Here is a 25,029-nt window from a genome sequence, read left to right as displayed (position 1 = left end):
TCCTTTTGAGCCGCAGCAACAAAATAATGTCCACTCATGCCGAAGAACTAAGTGCATCCATCCCGCTGAGAGAAAGACTGGAGAACAATGAAATTACTTTCTCTTCACTGGCTCTGGCTGGAGAAAAACAGCCATGGCGGATACTGTAAAAGCACAAATGCAAAGACAATAGCTTTCCTCCACTTTAGTTACGGTCACAAACGTATAGAAAATGCTGGATCTGCAACTCTTTGTCCTGCTTTTGAATCCAGCGGTTGTACTGATGTACAAATCTGTATGAAGTATTCTAAGGAGTTGCGAGTCCTTTTCGGAGCTTTATTAATTATTCAAGCTCCATGTTCTAAAATTGCTTGTTCTAATGCATTGCTTTATAACCATGAAAAGATTCAAACATGTTTGCTCTCGAGAAATATTTAAGTAAAAAGTTTGGGGGGGGGGGGGGGGGGGGGCTGGGGTAAGGGGCAGTAGAGTGACACATAAACTTGCGCCAATTCTTTGGAAATGTTTTTCATTAAACATACTCAGTTCGTTTAACCGCCTACAAGCTGCAAGTTGGCAACACAGTCAAGCTACTCTCAAGAAACAACTTTTTTTTTATTGTTTATTGCTCGTTGCCGAGCAGCAGAAAGGAAGAAGAAGAGGAAGACAGCGTTATGATGCCGCTCCTCATAAAGCCCTATTGTGCGCACTCGAAGGGGTTGGGAGGGGGGGAGGAGGGGGCGTTCTCGTCGGTGAAGTGTGCACGCGTGTTTGATAAACAGCGCCCCCTAGTGCTTAAAGCAGATGAAATGTGTAGTATACAGTACTTCAGTTCATTTACTTAGAACAGCATTTGGCTGTCAATGTTTGTTTAAGGGTTTTTTTGTTTGTTTGTTTGTTGCCCTGAGAAAGAAATCAGATATCCACTGTGATTGAAAATGAGTGTGAATCTGTGTGGAGGCCATAAATGCAGGATGTGTAAGATAAACTTATACAATGATGAGAATAAATTACAGTAGAAACAGGAGAAAAAGAATTAATAAAATAAGAGAATTTTTTTTTTAAATCCTGAAATTAGGATAGCTTTTAAAAGAAAAATTAAAAAGGAAAAAGAAGGGAAAAACAAAGAAAAAACACGAGACAGAGAATATCACAAGACTGCACAAATGACACAGGCTGTGTGTGAGAGAGAGACACACATGAAACAAAACTAATCTTCAAAGTAACACAGGGAATAAACCAAAGACAAATACTAAACAGGGAGATCAGAAGGATCACAGTAGACATGAAAGAAACAGAGGAACAGTCATTAACAAGACATGAGAGAGAGAAAAAACTATCAGTAGACTAGTCATAAGGTAAAACCAGGAATCACAGACTCAAAAGCACATAAACTAACACTCACTCACAAAATACTGGAATAATAAAATAATAGTAGGTTTAATAGGTTTAACCTTGTTTTCTCAAGGTTAAAGAAACAAACAACGTAAAATTCTAACATAATAACAGAACTGAAACAAAAACCTAAAGTGAAGTTATTCACAAAATGTTCAAATCCCAGAAACACAAAAACCCAGGACCATGACAACGAGCCCAGAATTGGATTGTACATCACATTTGTTTAAAGTCAGCATTTCACACGTGCTCCTCAATTACCGTAAAATAGTGAGTGTATAGGAATATCCTAAAGATGTTTGCACACAGCATGCATTCCTTCCACCTACTGATACTGAACAACATCTCTGGAGACGCTGTTATCACACTCCAAGGAGACCTTCGGTGTTTGCTCACACCAGTCTCTAGGCCTTTCTGATGTCACCTACTAAAAGCTCTTTGTTGAGTTTCAGCTAAGATGAGTTAATTACAGAGTGTGACAGAACATTTACAAACACCTTGATGTGCTGAAGGACTGCAGGATCTGGATCAAGTGATGCCCGGGAGTAAAGTGTGTGAGAAAATGTCAGGGTGCCTCGATGGAACTGAGCCAAGCCACAAGAATCTTTATACTGTAAAGATGTTGAGGTTGCACAAGGGGGGAAGTCAAGGAATTATATCACAAACATCACAAACACAACATTATGACCCAATTAATGGATTTATTACAGTATTGCATTAGATAGCTTCAAGTTTAGCTGGACTCTCCCAAAAACTCTGCAAAAGAATTCCCCACAGTGAGTACTTTTTTTTACTTTGTTGCTTGCGTTTTACTTATGAGTCCTTCTACTTCCTCATTCAAACTAAAAATTTCAAGTCATCTTCTGCAGAGCTGTGCATTCCTGAACCAGTGTTTTGAATAATGCGTGAGAACGAGAGTAACGAAATGAGTAAGAAAGAGAGAGAGAGAAAGCATGGATAGTTACAGTTCACTGTACAGGCACAACAGCCAAAACTAGAAGAAGGAGTTCCTTGTTCGATTCCTCCCCTACCTGCTCCCCCCCTCCGGTTTGTCCTGATGTTATCTGCAGTGAGGAAAAGGGCAGAATAACAGTTAACGAGCGAGGAGGGCAACAAAAACAACCAGACTGCATGCTTTCAAGGTTTCAGATGTTTATTTTAATTTGTTTTCAAATCGCCCTACAACAAACAACTTTAGATTAAAGCACAGACATTAAGTAAGGGACATTTATTGCACAAGCTTCATCAACATGACCCACACACACACGCACACGCATACAAACATACAATTCCATATACACAGCATTGGAATACACTGATTTATTATCACAGTATAATGTTCTCTTGGTTGTCTGGCAGTGGCGAACATGAATACTTTGTCTGGCTGCGCAGAAAATACATAATAATAATAATAATAATAATAATAATAATAATAATAATAATATTTTCATGAATACTAAATAAAAGACAATTTTGAGGATTACAATACTCGAACAGTGGTAACAACTAGAACAAGCAGACCCCTTGTTGTTATTATAAAAACATGTCCAGACCACACAGTCTTCTTGTAAGATGATTAAAGAGCAGGTTAATTAAACATGAAATAAGCTATTGTCACACCTAAAAGGACAGAACAGGGTGAATGCCAGTCATAAAAAAAACAACAACATTCATGAGTGTTTACAGAAACGTTAAAAATTAGGGTTTCTGGATTTGATGGCATGATGTCGGTTATGTAAACGTTAACCGTTTTAACCATCATAGAAATTACTGTCACCCTGGTGAGGCTGGATAATGCATGAGGATACTGGTCAAGATGTTTTCGCCAACAAACACACCCGCAAAAGGCACATGGAGTTCAACTTTGAATGAAACATGGCACTGAAACAGAATGACGCTGGAAACTGAACAAACTGATTTCCAACAATCATCCAACAATTTGTATAAGAAACAAATACTGCCCAGAAAAAAAAAAGTCACCACCTGGAATGAAGCAAATAGTTAGGATCCTTCCATTGGACAGATAGTGAAATTTCAGATGGACACAGGTTGGACCCTAATTGATGCAGTAAGTAATTTCTCTTTCTTAAAGAATCGTGTGATATCCTGTGGTCGTGAACTTGATTTAATGCCACTTCAGGAGGATAAAGATTGGACTCTGGAGCATTGTAAAAAATAAATAAACAAAGGCATGTTGTCTGATGAGGTCCCTGTTCCAGAGTCATTGGTGCACTGGGGTAAGAAAAGAGGCAGATGAAGTGATGCATACATCATGGCGAGTAATGTTTGTTTCTTTCCTGATAGCACGGTCAGATTCCAAGATGACAATGCCAAAATTTGTCATGCTCATATTGTGAAAGAGCAGGTCAGGGAACACAAATCATCGTTTTCACACATGAATTGGCCGCAGACTCATTGAGAATCTTTGTGATGTTCACAGTGGCCTGACACTGCTGTCATCAATACAAGATCCTGGCAAAAAAGAAAAAAATCAAACCAACCCTGGATAGAAATAAATGCTGTGATATTCCATAAGCTTATCAAAACCATGCCCTGATGATTGCATGCTGTTGTCAAAGCTAAAGCCGGTCCAATAAAATATTAGAATTTGTAATTTTTTTTATTTGGCCAAGCAGTGTATTTAGCAGAAATAATAATAATAATTTTAAAAAAAAGTAAAACTGTGTCTAATGTAAACAGAACAAAAATCCACACTGGGTGGAGTCAGGTTGGTAAAATATGACCCAGTGAGAGGTGTTGTTTCCACTAAAAGCAAAATAGAAGCCCGATGTTACTTTGTCTAAACGACTCATTGTGTCTTGTAGACTCACAGTGATATACAAAGCAACTAAATAATTTCCACATCTTAAAAAAAACATTTATACACCCGATAAAGAAAAAAAACAACAACAACAGTGTGGCACAGATTAACAGCAAATATTCTCTTAATTCTCTATTTAATAATTCACTTTCAAAAATTATGTATCTCACAGTACATAGTCATAATATTTACTATTCTCTTAAGATAATTAGGTTACTTTTGCTTTCTTCTGAACAGACTTTCATAACACAATAGGTTTGACATTTGGCACAGGAATTAAAATATATAATATTCTGTAAGTTATCAATAAACTAAATCGAATCTACACTGTATAAAAATACATGGCAGGTTATAAACCAATTTTATTTAAGGCCTAACTATGGAAGTTGCAACCAGTTGCACTCTGGCTCCTCTGGACTTTTAGAAGAGACAGAAAGCAACGCAAACTCAAGAAAATCCAGCAGGATATCTGCATATTTGCAGTAAAACAGCTGTGAATGACTACAAATAATGCGCTTCCCTGACAGAGGCTTACAGAGAAAGTAAACCAGATAACTTAAAATAAAGGTGCTGCTGCTGGCGATGCTATTGGCCAGTATTTTATATATATTTATAAACTGGTGATGCAGCTTTAGGATAAAGGTTCTTTTTATTATTATTATTAATATTATTTAATTATCATTTATCTTTCTTTTTCTTCAATCTTGTCAGGGAATGTTGATGCTCAGCATCATTTACACCAGGTGTAGGAGATGCCAGGCCCCCTTTTCTTCTTTTGTCTCCGAGTATATTGACTTCCTGCTCTGCATACAACACTAATCTAAGTTCAGCTGTCTTTTTCACCCCTTCTGCTGTTGGTTTCATGACACAAAAGAGGCCTGCTGAAGTCAGATCTATGTCTGATGCTTGTGAAGGAGGAAGTTGCCACCTTCGTCGTATGTCCAACCACCTATTCTGTCTTCCAGACCATATTCAGAACCTTTACGACCTCCTCGTAGATGATGAAAACTATGGCCACATCAAGACATACACGGCCAAGCCGGGGAACTGTTCCTTTATAGAACCTGTAGAGGGATAAAGAAAGAGGGAGGAGCATGTAAGACATTAATTGTTTAGGGTGGAGCCATATTTATCTGCGGTTAGGGTTATATTCTACAGTATTTTGATTAGTTTTTGTTTTTATTAATCATTTGGCACATTCTTATTCTTAAAGTGTTTAAGTTTAGATTTTTTTCACTCAAGTTCTTTAGAGTAATAAACTAAAGCCAAAAAGCATTTCTTATACAGTGTTGACAGTAGAATCTGTGAAGTAAAGAAAGACACATTGTTTTTTTAAAGCTGTGTTGTTTTAAATCAGCCGTGAAACCAACACTACAAGCCAAACCAAACGAAATAAAACATGGAGGTGTACTTACGCTGCCAACCCTTCATATCTCAAGATCTTCATGGCACAGTCCAGCGTGCTTTTATATTTATGTGCTTCTAGACCCTTTAGAAAAAGCAGAAGAGCATTAGTACATTTGTCCACCGCTTGCAAGTTTGTATTTAAAAACACAAGCAAGTAAGAAAAAGCGTGTGATTTGTAGCATCTGTTGCATTATGTACCTGCATCCTTGTCTTGATGACATCTAGTGGAGTGTTTCCAAATACACTGGCTGCTCCTGCTGTGGCTCCAAAGAGTCCAGTCAGCAGTGGATTTATTGCTTTGTTGGGGTTATCACCTTATGAATGTGACAGAGCAGTATGAAGGGTGGGGTTAGCTCTTAATCAGAGTTAGTTCTAAACTCATTAACATGAAGGATACTAATGTGCTAATTAATTTCACATCATAAATATTAAAAGCAATCCTCTATATATATCAATCTCCACACACTGTATTATTCCTATGTTTGGAAACCCAACTGGGGTTCAAAGAACTGCCCAATGACCTACAATAACCCTTCAGACCATTTGCAGAGTTGGTCTCTTTTTATTAAATATTGTTTATAGCAATAACAAAGAAATGAATAAACCAGCTGTACTCGTGTACACGCACCTTTGTACCAGTTCTTGAGAGAAGTCATCACGAAAAATCGAATAGCCTGGTTGGAGCCTTGCTTCAAGACTGTTGCAGTTAGACCCTGATATGTCCCTCTTAATCCTGTTCAAACCGGAAGCCAGAGGGTAAGTTAATAAATCCTTCTTCAATTAAATTAGACAGCACATTGAATAAAGAGAAGAACCCGAATACCACAGCCCAATCCCAATTTCCAACTTAAGGGCTAAGAACTAAAAGCAGTATGAGAGGCTGTAAATGTTGTTGGAGGGGGAGGGCAGGGGGGCAGCACTTCAACACATATCACATATTACCCTAACCCAGCCTATTTGAACATGTTTTCAGAGTCTTAAAACACTGGACTTGTTTGTTTACATATTTACATTTTTAATGCTGCAAGACTTTTCCTGGTGACTCTCTGACATATATGTCTGATGATTTACACAATGATATGAGAGTGAATATTGTTGTTGATGCTTGACCAGGGTCAGTGCTTCCCACTGCATTACCCTAACCAACCAGCAGATGTCAGGTGAATGTCATGCATGAAGCCCACGTTTACCTTGAGCCCTGATCATCTCTCTGACTCCGTGGAAGAATCCCTTGTATTTGGGGTTGGCTGATGTCTGGTCATGAATGAATTTAACCTTGGGAGATTAAAGACACAAAAATACAGACGATACATTTTACAGATGTGGGAGTGAAAACTGAAGAGGTTTAGTGTAGTTCTCTTTCAAAGAATATTTCTAAAAGGTTGGTAACTTTAACCTTCAGTCAGTGGTTTTCAACTAGTTTTACTTCATAGGCCGAAGACACAATATGACAAAAATCATGATGAGAATAACTTATAAGTCATTCTTAACAATTCTTCATAGACTCTGATAAAATTGTGGCTATATCAAACTGTATACAAGCCTCAGTCTGCACAGAATGTGGCACATTAACTATTTTATCTCAGTAATCTTTTAATAATCGCTGGAATCCAAAATTGCAGCCGAAATAGCCTCAGTCTCTCACAGGGCTAAAACAATGAAGCAGAACGCCACACCCTCTCACATCCACACAACCAAACCTGTCTTTGAGCTGTGGGAGGAAATCCTCACAGACACAGAGACAAAATGCACACTCCCCACAGAAAGACCCCAGCAGACAAAAATTACAACCAGAAACCTTATTGAGGTTTCTCAGGTGATGTGAGCTCTAACTGCTGCACCATCATGCTGCCCACTTTCTGAAAACGGTCACATTTAACAAACGGTCCATTTAGACAACAGATTATGAACATCCTGAGATGTCCATCTTTGCACTGAAGTCCCTATAACATGAAGTGATTTTAAAATGCACAAATATCTCTTATCCCATTTAGTAAAATTTCATTATTTGCAGTTCATAATTTATACATTATAATTCACAGTGGACCTACAAAGGCACCAAACTATTGCACTTTATCTTAAAGTTTTCATACATTGACACTGTTGCTCTCTCTATATTTGAGCGTCAGCTCAGATGAGCTTCAGAAACACACCTTGACTGTTTCCATTGGGCAGACCACCAGAACAGCCTCCATGACCCCGGCTCCAAGCCCACACAGCAGGCCTTTGGTGCTGTCCAGTCGACCGGACTCATCCTTGGCGTGGTTACTGAGGAACTCAAACACCCCAAACCTAACAAGTAGAAAAAAAGCCAGCAAAGAATTATGGGAAATGTAGACATAGGAGTGTCTGAGAAAAACAGACTGAATAACAAAGTTAATCTCATTTAATAATTAGATGTGGGCAATCTTTGTGATTATACTGTAAACTGTGAAATTATTTCTTCTACAAATACTCAGATTATTTCAGTCTTTCACGTGGCAACATTGCAAGTTCAAAGTTGATTTACGAAATTAAACTACCCACTGTAGTCACGTTTGTTTTTACTAAAATTAAGTAAACTAAATAAATTCAAATAGATAGTAACACTGCAGGCAAAGGTAAGGGTTTTCATGTCTCAGTGAGCACAGATGAAATTAGAAAGCTTCTTCCAACTCAGATTTTTGGAGAAAGCAAACTGCTGCAACAGCCTAATGTGCTCAGGCCTTTTATTTTATCGTCCTGCATCCTCATTAAAGATGAACCAATAAACTGCAGAGTCTCAGTAACCAATGTGTGACCAGCAACAGCTGCCATGGAAGCCAGCCCAGCTACAGAGAGGTGTGGTTTGTGTTTCTCTGCAAATGTTGTGCCAGCAAGTCCTTTGCAAGAAAGGTTATTTATAGATGGAATTGAATTGTGGCGGCGGGAGGACACTGCCTGGTACATTTAGCAAAGAGGAGGGGGGAGCACAGACATTAGGTCTTGATGAATGCTTTGTTTTCCTCTCTTTTCTCAGTCTGCTTGAACCATTTACCTGCTGTTGTAACAGGTCTAAAAAAATTTAAAAAAAAATCAGACTCGCTTAGTCGGATTTTAGTTTTCTTCTCCATCTGCCTTTCTAACCAAGACTTACTTCTGCTCATTAACTCTCCACATCTGTTCCTGTCTCACTGCTCGCACTGATTCAGATTGCTTTGAAAGACAGGCTCCCCACAATAAACTGAATCCTTAGCAGCACCTAACAGTACATAAACATAAATTCCTGTCTTTTCTCACACCATTTGCTGACTACAAACACTGTTTTAGCTTAGGGCAAATTAAAATATAAAGCTCTTCCACACAGCATGCTAGAATGATGACAGAGCACTTAATGACTAACCTTGTGAAACAAATGCTATTCATTAAAGTCTGCCGAGGAGAAATATGCTACTGTCAGGCTCTCTCCTTTGCCAATTTACTCTATAGCCTCTCCCAGACTCATTTAACAAGTGGACTAAACTTTACAGTCAGAATGTGACACATCATTTGGCTGACATCCACAGTCACAGATGAGTCATCCTAGATAGTGGACTGCTGCCCAGTCTTCGTTAGGGGGTCGTTTTTATAGGGTCACTTTTTTCTGTCGAGAAGACGAAGGAAAGCAAAGGAAAGGAATAGGAGAAGAAAGAATGCTGATGCTGATATGGATGAAGAGCTAAGGAGAGATAAAGGTCAAAAGCTCTCTTGCATGTCCCTCTCTTACCTCCCTGACAACCTTCCAGCACATTCCATGGCACATGAGGGTGCACAGGCAATCAGTTAATGGAATGAGCGGGCTGGAAGAAAAGGAGTGATGGAAAAGACGAAGGGGAAAGAAGATGGAGGAAGTAAGAAAAAAAAGGCAGGGGGTAGAAAAACTAAGCAGACCAAGCAGTGCTTAATAGAAAAGTGTCAAGGTATTCTCCATTAATCAAAACAAGCTTTCCAAATCTCAGCAATTTTTAATTTCTCATATTCATTTTTTTAAACTCAAGTATTTATTTTCAGCAGTATTTTGAAGTCACTGGTTTTCCCTCTGATCCTTTTAAATATACCGCTTTTCTTTTGGTCTTAATGGCTGCAGATTTAATTATAACTATAATAATCATGATTATTAGACATTTAAAGGGGTAAGAATCTTAAATGAAAAAGACAAAAAGACATGTAAACAATGGAGACAAAGGCATTTCATACACATTTCTATATAAAATTTGACCACTTGTATGTAGTTTTAATTTTCAAAGTAGGCTGATCTCAAGAGCAGAAATAGAAGATGACCTTATCCATCACAAAAAGTCAAAATATCATTATCAGTTTGTTTAGTCTCTTCTATTTCAGTATCAAGTAGAAAAAGCATTTTTGCAGGACCATTTATATGTTTCAAATCTGCCTTTAATTTTGTCCTTTTTGTGATTTTTTTAAGCATCTTTAATATTTTTTCTTTAGGGCTGACAAAGTATAAAAAAAAGTTAAACAGCTGATAATAGTCAACAGCTAAATGGGTCACAAGCTTAAAAGATTCCTGGCCTAAATGTGTATACACCACAGAGAGCATGTTATACGAATGCTAATATGCAATATGGCCATTTATAAAGATTTTTAAACTTCACTGCACAGTAGAAAGAGTCCAAAATCCATATATAAATGACATCATATTCCTTTATAACATTTCTATGGCAATAAACGGCTTTTCTCCATTTTGCCATATTCCCTCACAGAAAATTCTCCTTTGAGCTGAAACAAAACCATCCAGACTCGCTCTTAAAATGACGCTAAAGTCTGATTGACACACACACACACACACACACTGTGCATCAGCATAAACACACCCAAGTCTCCCTGTTTGTAACCCTATTGAGACCCTGTCGGAGTTTGAGTGGCATCTTTGCTCCGCCTGGCTGGGCCTGTCTCTCTATTGTGTGTACACACACACACACACACACACACGCACACACTTTTGTTGTTAGTTTTTTGTTCTTCATTTTATTCGTTTTGCCTCCTATCCCCTCTCTCTTTTCTTTATTTTGTGCGTGTATACATACGTATGTACAACCATCTTTATGAGGATCAGTTTGAGTTTTAGAACAATGGAGTGAGGACACAGTGAGGAAGTGAAGATTTTTCATTTCCCCACACCCCTTCAAAGGGCTGTTTGAGGGTTAATACTTTCACTTTCAATCTCTGTCAGTCTGCCCCAGGTCAGCTGTGGCTACAACTGTAGCTTGCCTTCACCAGTGTGTGAATGTGAGAGTGAATGAATAGTGGTATTGTAAAGCGCTTTGAGGGGTCCCGAAAAGCGCTATATAAAATGCAATTCATTATTATTATTATTATTATGATAAAAGGTAAGAGTTAGGTTTCTATTGGGTAAGGCACTAGGGAGTGTAATATGTCCATAAATGTTCTCACAAAGATAGCTACACAAATGTGTGTGTGTGTGTGTGTGTGTGTGTGTGTGTGTGTGTGTGTGTGTGTGTGTGTGTGTGTGTGTGTGTGTGTGTGTGTGTGTGTGTGTGTGTGTGTGTGTGTGTGCACACTTGTCTGAAGATAAATGTCACTGCTACAAAAGAATAACATAATTATACTGAATGCTAGTGTGGCATTTATGCCTTGCCTTGTGAGTAATGGACTAGAATAATTGGAGTGTGTGAGTTAATGGTTTCAGGTAGAAGATCACAGCGGCTTTAGCTAAAAGGGTTCCTTTCATTCCACGTTCCTTTGGTGCATGTGTATTTGTACATATGTACTCTCTACCAGTTTGTGATTATTAGAATATGAGCATGAGATCTAAGATTTTAATCAACAAAGTTAAAAGCAAAAACTTTTTTAGAAGGTTTTGAGTTCAAGTGTCATTTCTGTCTGATATCAAGAAAAATGTCAATGAGAAGAAAGAGGGGAAAAAAGCTCTTTAAAAAAATGACACATGGGTTAAATTAAAATGATTCTTATTTTATGTTCTTATTATTCTTTATAGAATGATGCAAGCAATCTGAGGAAGGGGTGTATCCCATACATAGCATAAAAGCTGGGTGTAGCTTCTAGGTCTAAAAAACTGAAGGCATTGAGCAAGTAACTTAAATCTCCATTCTATCTAATAGCCAGCGGGGGTGATTCCTCACGTTGCAGGTTACTGTTGTATAGAAGTCTATGGGAAAACAGACCTCAGCTCAGTTGCTCTGTAACCTCAGTAAACACTTTCCTGATGAATTTATGAGCTCAGTCTTTTGTTTCAGAAATGAAGATAGTCTCACTATGCTGTCAATCCACCCTTTGCTCGTCAGGTACTTTCAAAACACCATGACGAAAACGCTCTGCCCTAGGCCTCAAAACAGGACCTTCATAACAAATGGAAACAATGGCTACCTCTGCCTTTAATACTGTGTACATGCTCAGTTAATTAACAAAGTGAAGGTATTTAAAATGTGTCCTCTAAAACAATTCCTTCACACTAACTGCTGTGTCGTGTGAAAATAGATCTGCTGACCACACATCCTCCTAAAGACAATCAAAAAAAAAAATTTTTTAAACAAACAAACAAAAAACTGTGATTTTATACAATGATGAGGAGGAGGAAAGGAGAACTAAGAGGGGCAGAAGGAGGAGGAGTATATACAGCATCACTTTTTGATTCCATTTTCTTACACCGTAATAAAGTAGAAGTGCAGTAAATCTGCAAGCAGCATTAACAGTGTTGTGACTGTGGACATTGCTCTTCACGTCAGCCATATTTTAACTTAATAAACTCAGAATATTACATCACAAATTATGCTCAAGTAAATGTATTTACCTTGCACATGATAGACCTCTGCTTTATAACATACCTGACAGCAGATTTGGGTATGGATCCATACAGCAGAGAGCTGAGACCTCTGTACAGCCCTTTGATACCGTGACTCTGTACTGTCTGTTTCACACAGTCACCTAAAGCAGATACACAAGCAGCAAATATTATAGAATGAACATGATATGCATATCTGCATACAACACAGTTTGCTTTCTAATGTTCAAATATAAAAATTCTACAATTTGTCTGTTTTTCAGGCTGAGTGCATTAACCCTTTAGAGAATACACCAATACACTTGTCATTTACACCTCAATCATCAACATCACAAAAGAGCATGTAGCAACAGTAATTAACTATAATAATATATATGCTGCAGATAAGCTGAACCTCAGCTGATATTTTCACAAAATCTGGTGTTTTACTTTAAGCTTGTTCCTGGCTCTTGGCTGCATCAGTCCAGCAATCAAAGTTCTCCAATGAAGCCAACTGAACAAGAAAAGCAGCAGCTGTCTTGAGTGCTCATTAGCACGGTCTCCAATCCTCAAATCCTCAAATGATATCCACAGATCCTGGGTGTGTTTGTGTACACTCGTATGCATGGATGGCGAGTGTGCATTGGTCTGATCTAAGTCATATAAACAAGCACAGTGACAGCCTGCCAGAATCACTAATGTACCTGGGGATGATGGGTAATTAGATAATGAGCTCCCAAGAGTGTTGCTTTTATTGGATTATTGTATGTTTTTTTTTATCATTGTTTATGCTCTCTTGCTGCAGAAATACTGTTTATTTTATTAGGTTTTGCTGAAAATTCGAATAAAAGTAATAAAGAATTTTGTTTTTGAGCCTGTAGTAGATGTCTGCCACCAGATTAAATCCTGCACTCCCTGGTCACTTCATTAGGTACACCATGCTAGTGTTTTGACTTGCTCAAATGCCACGAATAGAGTTATGCTTCCAATTTTATAAATATTAACAAAAGCTTAACAGACTCAATAATAAACAAAATGTCTGTAAGTACATATCATTGGTGTAAAGCAGTCCATTGATGGGTTGATGAAATGTGTTGCATGTAAAAAACAAAAATTAAAATGATAACGCAACCAAAAAGAACCAGACAGGATGACATGGGCCATGCATGCACTGTGGTCATAAAAGGACGGACATGGCCAGGCTGTTTTATGTAAAGCGTTCCATCATCTTTTGTCAACTACCCTAGATTAATCCCAGAAAGTTGATTTTGTGCATCTGGATGTTGAAACTGAAGAAGCCACTTGGATGACTGACGAAGAGTAACAGAATCAACTTTCTGGGATTTCATTGCCTGGATGATTGAGCATGCATCAAGACATTTTTATCCCAGATTAAATTCATACTGGAATTCGTGAATCTGTTTTCCCCCAATTGAGTCATTGCTATCACTTCCTGTTTTATTCTGATCGTTACTCTTTTTCAGTGTGCAGTGTTAAGTTGTCTTTCTCCTCCTTATTTTCACCTGTCTCTCATTACCCTGCTGTGTCCAGGTATGCTAATTACCCTCATATTTCTGTTACTGCCCCTGTGTGTCTCTAACAGTTTTTGAAGTGCTATGAGTTTTGAGTTCCTCATCATTTAATGGATTTGTAATCAGCCTAAATAAACGTTTGCCTTCTGTTTACATCTGCCTGCTGATGAGTCTGTATTTATGTCCTCTTCTCTCATGATTCATGTGACTCTTGGTTTGAACTTCAGGAGGTTGACCATATTTACATGCTCAAATGCACTGAGCTGCTGCTATGTGATTAGCTAATTAGATGTTCACATTAATGTGTGACTGAACAAGCATATCCAATGAAGTGGCTGGTGAGTGAATTCCACTCATTTTACACTATTCCACTCACTGCATACAAACCTATTCCTCTATATTTTGGTGGATTGGCCTTCTCATCCAGCTGTAACTGGGTCTTGACATACTCTGTGGGAAAGGTGATGCAGATCTCTATGCCACCTGCGATTCCACCTGGAAACACAAAAGAAATCAGACCCAATCATCATTCATTCAGAGAACATACAAGAACAGCCACAGACGAAAGTGGCACCAAGTGAACACTGAAGAAAGAAAACCAGCTGCTGTGTCTGTTTGGGTGCAGCCTTACTGAGCCTTACTTAGACTGCTGCTCCTCTTAAGAATTACAAGGTACGCCATTACATCATGGATCATTACAGTGACTCCACAAATGGCTCTCCCTCCATAAACATTAAAAGCACTGCTGTAGAGGGAGGAAGAGTAATGAGCTGGGCAAAAATGAATCAACTGTTCCTGTCTCAATGAAGAATGAATAAACTAGAAGGAGGTTGTGCAAGAAAATTCAGCTGCCACTTACATGTTTGACTATTTTCTTTACCTAAAGCGTTAAGTGAGTGTTTGGAGAAAGAAAAATAGGCAGAAAGAAAGCAAGAAAAGGGTGATTCTTAAGAGATTCTTGCAGGGTTTGGCCTGAAACCAGCCAAAGACAGTGAGTTAATGCAAGTAGATGAGGACGAAGTGTTCAAAGCCAAAGAATAACACAGATGAGTCACAAGGAAGGGAGGAGGGATGGAGAGACGGTTGACATTAATTAAATTATCCACGGCCTACAGGGAGGGGTTCCATTACCGAGGCCAAGACCCTCCATTAACTCAATGACACAGATGAACACACATGAACAGCGTGCACGAGAGGCACAAGCAAGTCACGGGTTTACACAGACACTTGCAGAAATTAGTGCTTGAAAAAAAAAATCTAATCAGAAATGAGAAACCTCTTACAGTAACACATCTAAATTTGAGCAAAGACCAAGACAATTTCCCCAAAGACCACAGGAATCCAACACAGTGAAAATCAAATCATCTCACTCAAAGTGAAGTACTGACGTCATACAAAGTGCAGGAAATGGACATTTTAAAATCAATATTGGGTGTGACGACCATTTGCCTTTAAAACAGCATCAACTTTTAGCATTAGCTGATTCACTCGTGTTGGGACACCAGGAAAATGTGAACAAAAGAAAGCATGTATTTTCACCACTATTTTTGACAACAAAATACATTTTAAGAACGCAAAATCATGACGTTTTCACGTTGATATATTGACCATAACAATGAGTAACATGAGGGTCCCCGTAATCAGATTCTGTAAATATGGGAGAATTTTTTAGTGAGGAAACCTTCCTGGTTTCCAGTCTAGTTTCTAGCCTTTAGTTCAAGTACTATTCACCATTTATGTGCGTGCTGTTGACCTTTGAGCTTCAAGTGGGTGCCTCTTAAAGAAAAACTTAGCAGCACATGTACTTTTTTCACAAACTTTGTGGTGTTTATGTTTCATTGAATCTGCTCTTACATCCACATTTGCCTGGTACATGTCACTGAACCTTAAAAAAAAAAAAAGTAGACTGCAAGGTATCAGCAGCAACATTGCACATGAGCCTAGGACTTCCAAGAAGGCCAGTCAGCCGTGGCTGATCTTGGCCCTTTTTCTGAGGAGCTCACGTTGCTTCTGTTTGACTTCAGACACAGTATACCAACACAAATGGCAAAGACTAAACCTTATCTGCCTCGGCTGCCACTGGGCTTTTAAATAACACACTAACTTTATAATAATCCTACTTTATTCTGGACTTCTACATTTTTAGTGTGTTTTCATGTTTCATTTGTTGTTTATTTAAGACTGCGTACTTGAAACCTTCTGTGCGACTTCTTCTGACTGTACAACAAATTGCCTATTAAGGTTGATAAAGACACGTTTGGTCCTTGAATGTTTAATCCACCAACTATGAGTTAAACTTTTTATTAGCTTTAATATTTTATGTGATTTTATAAACAATGACCTGGAAAACAAACAGGAATCTAATACTGGCTGAACCGGAAGCCATGAAAAACTGACAAATGGGTTGCCACACTGAGGACAGGGTTATCTTATAGTTATATATATGAAACAGGTGGTTGTTAATTAAACTTTTCAGCAAAATATTTCATTATTAGCAATTTTCCATTTAGCTGCCCTTGATTCTCAGGAGTCTGCTAAGCTAAATGCCAATGTAGCTGCCCATCCTAAACCGAATTCTAACCTCATCTCTAAAGTCAAGCATGGCAAAAACTGTCCTCAGATCTGAAAGCCAAACACAAGATCACCACGCACAGACAGACATACATTTAAAATCAGGAGGCTCGTGAGCTGTAATGCTGCTAATCCTGCTGGAGTAGTAAGTAATCGTACGCCAGCTGAGGTGTAACAGAAATCACATGAGCTTTACAATACTCCATTCATCTCCATTCAGCGACATCCATCCTGATCCAGGATCAGTGGCCCAGTGTGTCTTGGATAGAAGACTAAACAATCAACATTCTTCTTCTGCTTTGTGCCAAGACGTCTCTGCATGTAAAACCAACCAGCACTCACTCAGAACACAGCGACTCAGCAGCAGAGACAAACACAAGATCAATCCTCATCAGACACAGCGCCTGCGGAGGAGAAGCTGCCTGTTTGTCTCCTAGTCCATTTTGCAGCATATACCCAGTACTGAGGCACACACGTGCCTCTACACACATTTACAGATGACACCCTAAACGACTCCTGTGAGCTGCCAAAACTGGGTTACATGAGAAAAATGGCCATTAATCTTTATCTTCCCGGGCTCGCTCTCCCTCACCTGCTCTTAATTTTTCTCTCGGCAGCACCTTCCTTCCTCTCTCCTCATCCCCCCAACTACCCTTCTTCACTCTGTGTCATAAAATCGATGCATCGATATGGATCTCTGACACTTAATATTACAAGAAAGGAAATTGAAAAGAGTAAGCCGAACCCAGAAGAGGGTAAAAAAAAAATGGAGTGCTTGATACAAATATGCTTCTACAGACTGTTAAAAACTTAGACTAAACAGCAGTTTAATAAATCAGACACAGATGTGCCATTTCAAGGTAACACTGTCACTCTCTGGGCAGAGAAGATAAATTTATAACTTAATCAACACCTCTCCGATTTCACAGATGGGCCCTGCACAGTTGAATGCCTGCATAGCCAAAAATGTGTGAGACAAAAATCTGAAAATTATATGCATATGAGGCAAGAATACACTCTTGTAACACTTTCAGGATTTCCCTGAAACTTTGGATCCTGGTTGCAGGAATCTCCTTCCATTCAGCTACACCGGTGCTGTGACTAGGCTCAATCAGCCATCTGGTTTCAAATTCATTCCAAATTAATTAATTCACACCAAATTAGAACTAGACCACAAACCAGACCAGACAGCCACCTGGTGCTGAAACATTTGCACATTTATAATTATTACAGCAATCCGCTCAGACATTGTTAGCTATACAGTTACCTTTTGCTTTCTTGCATTTCAGTTTCCCTGGTGTTGAAAAAAAAATAATGATACAGTGTATTATGTTGTGTGTTTTGCTCATCTGAGGTTGCATCTAAATGAATTTAAAACCTGAGATGTACCAGATTATTTTTTTATGTCCTGATATTTAAAATCTTAGAATTGAAAGGCAGTTTTCTTTTTTCACATGACTATGTATAAAAATCCTTACCAAAACACAGTCTGTTCACAATTATAGACGATAAAGAAAAGGGTTGTATCCATAGAAATGAAAAGATGGAATAGTTAAGGAAGGTTTCTTTTATATAAGAAATGTTGGCACTCCCAAAGAGGTTTTGTGCTTTTTCCCCCAGAGGGAAATCACCAAGATTGTAGTACAAATTTTTTCAGACATTTTGACAAGTGAACATCATTTCACTTGCAGAAATAATAAGATTTCTGTTAATTAAGATAGCACAGGCTTGCCATCTTTATTATATGTGGTACAATAGTGCTCAGTCACCTCCAAAAGGTCCATTTAAGCCAGGAGAAACCCTTTAGGTGCTTATTGACTTATCGCTTAAATGACCCACCATTTCAACTCCACCTAGTTTTGAACTCATTCTTTATGTACACATTGACAAACTGATATTAACGAATGAAAAATCCACACATACACAAATTGACGTCCATTGTTTGTAGTACAGAGAGACACAGAGGAAGCCAGGTGAGAAGACAGCCAGGCAGCCAGCTGACAGGGAAGAGCAGCTTCTGAAATCCTGTCCTGTCTGCTATGGTGACTAATGAGCACCCAGCACATCTGGTGGTGAAGGAGGAGAAGCTTCCTTTTTAGTTAGGAAGACCTGGCATGTGGCATGTTTTACATATATGGGAAGTACCGTTTCTATCGGTATTTATATTTTTTCACTAGCAGTATAGGGTTAGCTCTTCAGCCTGCTGCACTAAATCACTGATGCAGTAAAAGCTAAAGACAATATAACACACCCAAAATAATCTGTGTCGGTCTGTGTGTTTTGCATCAAAATGTATTATTAATTCGGATGTTCTTTATCAGGATGGTTATCGGTTACTTCCAATTCTCTGGTGGGGAGAAAACACGGGAAAGAGTCTGAGGGAAAGATGTTCTTACGGTCAAATCTCCAGTCAACATGAAGAATGTAGCCAGAGGACTGACGCACTTCAAACAGGAAGTGTCATATTAACAGTGCTGCGATATTTCTGTTTGACTTGCGCAAAAGATGAAAAGAATAATTCATCTGACGTCTGGCCTTTTAGGCTTCCTCTGTCCTGGATAACACTCTGTAATTCTCCACTGATGCTTAATTATATGAGGGGGATGTTGATTAATTTTACATAGGAGTCGATTCAACTGCCTAGAACCCTGCAGCATGAAGGCTGTACGCTTCTTTACATGAGCAGAGCAACTACGCACAGGTTGTTGTGACAAGCTGTACATCTGGAGACAAGGCTGAATTTGTATTAGTTATGTATTTATGTTGAATGACAACCGACTTTCAGCATCAGTTAAAGTAACATTTGCAACAGTGTCAAAAAGGCACTAGGTTGTCTACGATGAAACCCGACTTCTCAACCAATCTTTGACCTCAGGAAACAGCTTCCTGATGAGTTTATGCTCTCACTTGTTTAATGTCTTGTTTGATACAACACAATGCATGGCCCCAAATGGAGACCGAAAGGGGGATGGAAGGGGACGATCTTGGTTGTCTTTACATAAACTGTTAATTTCCTGCTGTATAAATGTTCTGTACTCTCTGATTTCTCAGTGATCCCCAGCCTTCATCTGTGATCCCTGGCCCCAATGTAGTTTTGATACTGAACTAATGGCTTTAAAATGGAAAGCAGAGTCAGAACAGCTTTGTCACTCTTTCGTACAGAGTCTATGTTTACAACACATTTAGATCGTGTGTGTTCTGGCATCTTTACGCTCATTGTTTTGTTTTATTGCTCTCTTTAGTGTGCCTTCCAGATGCAGGCAGCTATTTTTAAAAGCCCTGTACACAGCAAAGGACCAAGAGCAGACAAAAGTTATAGGTATCTCCACATACTGGAAAATTTTGCCGCTAAGAGCCGGATATTTCCCTCAGGACCTGTCTGAGAAAATAGGATATGAAGGCCTTTAAATTATTGTTTTGAGCTAGCCATTTTTCATCAGGGTATTTTTGAACCCAACACATTAGTTGTAAATTAATTACCCTGCTATAATTAATATATCATATTTAACTTTGAGACAAATTTATAGCAGCTGTATGTTGATGCTGAGTGATGTGGTACTAAATCAGATCTGCAAAAAAATCAGAAACACAATGGCAAAAACAAAACATGTAATATTAAGCTGACATTAAACTGGCGCTCTGTATTTTAAATTATTGCAATCTTTTTTTCTGTGATGTTTATTTGCGTGAGCGGGAGTGCAAGCTGTTACAGTGGGGTGGCTGGGGGCTGAACAGACGAGTGCACTGTGAATTATTGTCTCGCCTCCTGGTACTCAGGGTCTGCAAGCAGCAACCACAATGGAGGGGAGGGGACACTGTGTGTCGCCTGTGACGCGAGGAAACGGGGAGTAAGCCACAGTTTGATGAGCCCTGTGAGCCTGAGAGCAGACAGCCACTCAGAAACCTTAACTGGCTGCCCCGAGGCTGGAGCGAGAGTGATGGAGGAGAGGAGAAGAAAGGGGGAAAGGAGGAAATGTGATATTAAAACTATCAGAGAAATACCCAATCGATCTAGGAAAGCAAGAAAAAAAACTTCCTCATTCTTACTGTGGCTCCGAGTCTGCTTCTTCAGAGCAAAAAGGTTATTAATAAAAGCTACAACAGCGCATGAAATCACAACAGCCTGTAAACCAGGACCAGAGAGGCATTTAGACCGCGCTCTCCCTGAGGCTTCACACAGATAAAATTCTCCCTCCTGTCGTGTCTCAACTTCAGTCATCACCAGTGGCTGTAGAGAGAGGAGCTGAACAAACCAATGGGAGCAGAAAAGAGCTCAAAGAAAAGAAAAAAAATACCCCACTTCTCTCAACCAGACTATGCGGGCTCGCTAAGCCATTAAGCTTTGACCTTCTGCTTCTTGCTTTGTCTTCTTTTGAGCCTTTGGCCATTTATGTGAGTGACTTTCTCTGTGTACACAGACATACTGTTAACCAAGAAGGATACAAAGTAGCATTAGCATGACAGAAAACCAAAAGAAAACCAAGTTAGAACTGTTTAAACTATTATCTTTCCTTTTGGTATCTCAGGTCAGAATCTCACATTTTACATCTACTGCTGAGTCATCCTGTGACGCTCTGATGCACCTTCATTTCTAAACTGTAGACAGAGAGTGATAAGTCGCTGGTTTCTACACAGGATGCACAAAGTTGAGACAGAATGCAACTGTGCGGCTGTTGCAAAACTAGACAGACAGGCCTGACTTGAGCTAAACAGCTAAGGGAGCAGGGTACAACACTGGGCCATATCCAGTCAATCAGGCTGCACAGGAGTGATGGGGGAAGGCAAAGATCTCACCACGACCTCTTTTCCATTTCTATGCAGCTGACAGGACATCATGAGATTTTTTTCCTCCTCCTCTCACTCCACCTCCCACCCTAACACAAAATCTTAAATTAGTCAGATTAGTGACACGATTCAAACTGATATAAATTAGCTTTAATGTGCACAGGAAAAAAAAAACCTAAATAGCCTTAAATGTGAATCAGAGGTTCCCAGTTCCAAAATAGTTGGAAAGCTGTGTAATATACAAATAAAAACAGAATGCAATGGTTTGCAAATCTCATTACCATATTAAACCCATAGTTAATTCACGGTAGAACATGAAAAAAGGTTTAAACTTACCATTATAAGAAGAAACGAAGGTCATTTTGAATTTGATGGCAGCAACACATCCCCAAAAAAGTTTAGACAGTGCCAAATGCTCCAAAAGTTCTAAACTGATAAAAGGTCTGGACTGCAGGACTGCCCGCAGTTCAGCACCCAGGCTCTTCTACTATGAAGCCATGCTACTGTAATAGATCCAGTACAAGATTTAGCATCGTCTTGATGAAATTTGTATGTATGATCCATCCACATACCATGAAATGGTATGTGGATGTGTCAATACCATTGCTAATACCTCTCAATGGTATTGATTCCTCTGATCAGAGAACAGTTTTCCACTTCGTCTCAGTCGATTTTTAATTAATTTTGGCCCAGAGAAGACATAGCGTTTGTGGACCATGATCACATAGAGCTTCTCCTTCTGCACGAAAGACCTTTAAGCTCCATTTCTGTTCACAGATAATGATTTCTGGAAGTGTTCCTGAGCTCATGAAGATCACAGGCACCCTCAGATTTGCGGCCTCATCCCTTGCACACAGATTTCCCCAGATTCCCAGGATCTTCTAATAAGTACTGTAGATGACGAGATATTCAAATTCTTCACAGTTTTATATACTCTTTTTTTAATCCAGTCTTTTACTGCAAAATGTTTCTCCAGCTATTTCTTTGTATTGTCACTTAATTTACCAGCCTTTTGTGTAGCCAGTCACAACTTTTTGGAGGTGTGTTGCTTACATAAAGTTCAAAACGAGTTAATATTTTTCACAACATTCTAAGATGTCTCACATTAAAGCTTTGTTTTCTATGTTCTACATTAACATTGCATTCTGTTCTTATTTACAATTTACACAATATTCCAACATTTTTGGAACTGTAACTTATCACGTTTATATTTATTTAAAGTCTTTAAAAAACAGCAGCTGGTGTTTTTAAATCTACAATCAAAAAGAATTCCTTCAGAACTATAAAACATTCAGTATGCGACAACTGCAGCAGCTCAGGGTTGAAAAATCAGTGCGAGTGCTGCCAAATATCAGCATGTAGCCTTAATACAGGAGCACCTCAGAGAGGCTTTTCATCAGCCGGAGCTGCTGCAGCCTGATCATCATCACACAGGGAGGTCGTGGGGTTTTGGAGGGGAGGGGGCAAAAGGAGACAACTCGGTACAACTCAAGTCTTGTTGAATAGTAACTTCACCAGTTGATCTAGATATCAGTTGTTTGGAGATAATCAACCATTAATGGCCTTTTTTTAAATTAGGTGTTAAACCATAACTCCCAAAAAACTCAACATTGATTGATAAACCATTCAAATAATTGTCAGTTGCAAGTATTGAGTAAAAAAAATGACAGAATACATACAAAAGTAAAAAAGATATGTAAATTTCTGAGTGCAAAACATCAGGTGATGATGTTTTGCACTCCCAAAAAAATGTTTTGCACCCCCCCAAAAAAGAGCAAAATGTAAATATGTACAGTTTCACGAAGACTAGTGGTGTACTTTAATGAAGAACATACAGCCTGAAGGCATCTCTTGTGTTCTGGTGGCCCACTGCACAAACCCGAGACTCTAAATGGCTCAAGTGTGCGTGGACGACTGCCCACTGCGCATTATGTTAAGTGCAGTGAAGGTGATCTTTAGATAAGTAGGATAAAAATCAAGTCAGTGCAGTGGGTCAAAGTGACCTAACCATGACAGCACAGATGGATTTGATAGCACAGAAACACCGAAGAATAAAATCCTCCTTTTGTAGAAGATTCGAGCAGCACCAGATTAGAGTGGCTTAAGGACATACAGGCTATAACTTTGTTTAAAGATCGTTTCCTTCAATCTTACGCTCTACTGCCTAAACTGAAGCTGGGATACATTAGTGCAACTCCACTTACTCACGTCCATGCAAGCAAACGTGTGACGTGTCATTTAAAAGGAAAGCTTTCATCGGAAATACAAACCAGTGTGGCACTCCTTTGGCTCATAATAACTTCTTCTAATCCCAACATAGTGACATTTCTGCAAACTGTAGCGCGTCTTTGCTCGCTGACTTTTTAAAACCTCCCTGGCTTCTGACTCGACAAAGTTTTGCTTCGTAGCACAGCCAAGTAGAAAGAAAGAGGCGTGGATGCTTTCTTGAACTGTGACTAACACTAGAGTGGCAGTGTGTCCATGTGAGACTTTTCCGTGTGGATTGTGATGCGCTTACCTGCCAGAATCGCTTTTCCCGGATGAGTTAATTTCGCTTTCCCAGCCGGTGCCGCTGCCGCCAGACACCGCGGTCTGTGAAAGGGGCTGATAAAAGTGCCTTTACCCTGCATAGTTACCCGATTAAACGCAGTTTAGTGTGGCTCGCAGTTTTTTTTTGTTTGTTTGTTTTTTTGTTTTCGTTTCCAAATAGAGTATAGTAGCGCAACACCTGGGCGCCTTCAGTCTGAAGAGCGTTCCTGGATTCAGGTGGAGACTCCGGCGGATCTCTGTGTTGACAGTGGGCGGATACTGGAACTGTCAAGGAAGTTGGGATCTTCTATATCCAATAAATGTTATTTGTAACCATGGAAACCCCGTGTCACGACGGTAGTACGTAAGAGAGCAAAGCAAGCCGGAAGCACAGAAAGGGGCGGATAAAGACTTGTGTCCGTGTACCCTGCCGAACTTTATAATGTCCAATTAAAGCGAATGAACTTCAACATCCGCCGAGCGGTCAGTGAACGTTACACCGGGTGTGTAGCTGTAGCTGTAAGAGCGCAAAGTGAGAGACCGGCCACTTTTCCCCCCACACAACAGCGAAAAAGGGCGGGGCACAGCCTCTCCTCACTGTTTTCCTCCAAACAGATGATTACAGCTGAGCGAGGAAAACAGAAATAGGCTAAATGAGTCCTTTGTTATTGTCTGCTGTGAAAATGGTGAGCATTTTTGACTTCGCCGGCCAGTTACAGGTCCAGATAGTCCAACCACACCCTCTCCAAACAAAGAGGCTCGGAGGCACAGACAGAAACCATCAGTCAGATAAATGACAGCTCGGTTACCAAAATGTCAGAGTCCAGCGGAGGATGGAAATTACAGTGTAGCAAAAAAATGGATGTAAACCATGTTTAAAGGTGAAACTCCATACGCTCTTTTGCAAAACAACAAAACAGGGAGGGGAAGAGCCCTCCAGAGCAGTTAGGTTTTCCTGTTTTCCTCCATTTTTAAATCGGTTTAGTGTAAGTTACCTTTCAGAGTAGGTTCGTCCATTTTAGTATTTTTCTAAAGCTTGTGTTTTGTGTTAGTTTCTCCTTTTTGGATGTGATTTAAGCAGTTCAGAATAAACACTTTGAAGGTATTCACAGTGAATAATCACGCGCCCCAGTGCCTCTGCGAGCGTGCTGTGTTGATGAGAAGCAAACACATTTCCACTCATGCATTTTAATTCTATCCGTCCACTTTTTTCGTAGTCTAACTCTTAATTTTTGTTGGATTCAACTGAAATG

At 39.3% G+C, this 25,029-nt stretch overlaps 1 protein-coding gene across 1 annotated transcript; it reads right to left on the bottom strand.

Moving 5' to 3' along the window:
* Nucleotides 1–2,521: 2,521 nt before the first annotated feature.
* Nucleotides 2,522–24,107, bottom strand: si:dkey-178e17.1 (tricarboxylate transport protein B, mitochondrial). The gene is made up of 9 exons (XM_006789960.3): nt 23,766–24,107; nt 14,279–14,386; nt 12,424–12,523; nt 7,756–7,894; nt 6,793–6,877; nt 6,231–6,335; nt 5,801–5,916; nt 5,611–5,684; nt 2,522–5,259 (listed from the first exon to the last, which is right to left on the bottom strand). The coding sequence occupies exons 1-9, from the start codon at nt 23,875–23,877 to the stop codon at nt 5,145–5,147; spliced, it is 954 nt and encodes a 317-aa protein (XP_006790023.2). The 5' UTR covers nt 23,878–24,107; the 3' UTR covers nt 2,522–5,144.
* Between the last annotated feature and the right edge of the window lie 922 nt (nt 24,108–25,029).

This window comes from Neolamprologus brichardi, chromosome 12, assembly GCF_056152115.1.
Source record: "Neolamprologus brichardi isolate AB-2024 chromosome 12, ASM5615211v1, whole genome shotgun sequence".
In the NCBI taxonomy this organism is placed as follows: domain Eukaryota; kingdom Metazoa; phylum Chordata; class Actinopteri; order Cichliformes; family Cichlidae; genus Neolamprologus; species Neolamprologus brichardi.
Note: the sequence above shows the minus strand (reverse complement) of the source record. Positions and strands in the feature narration are given on the sequence as shown.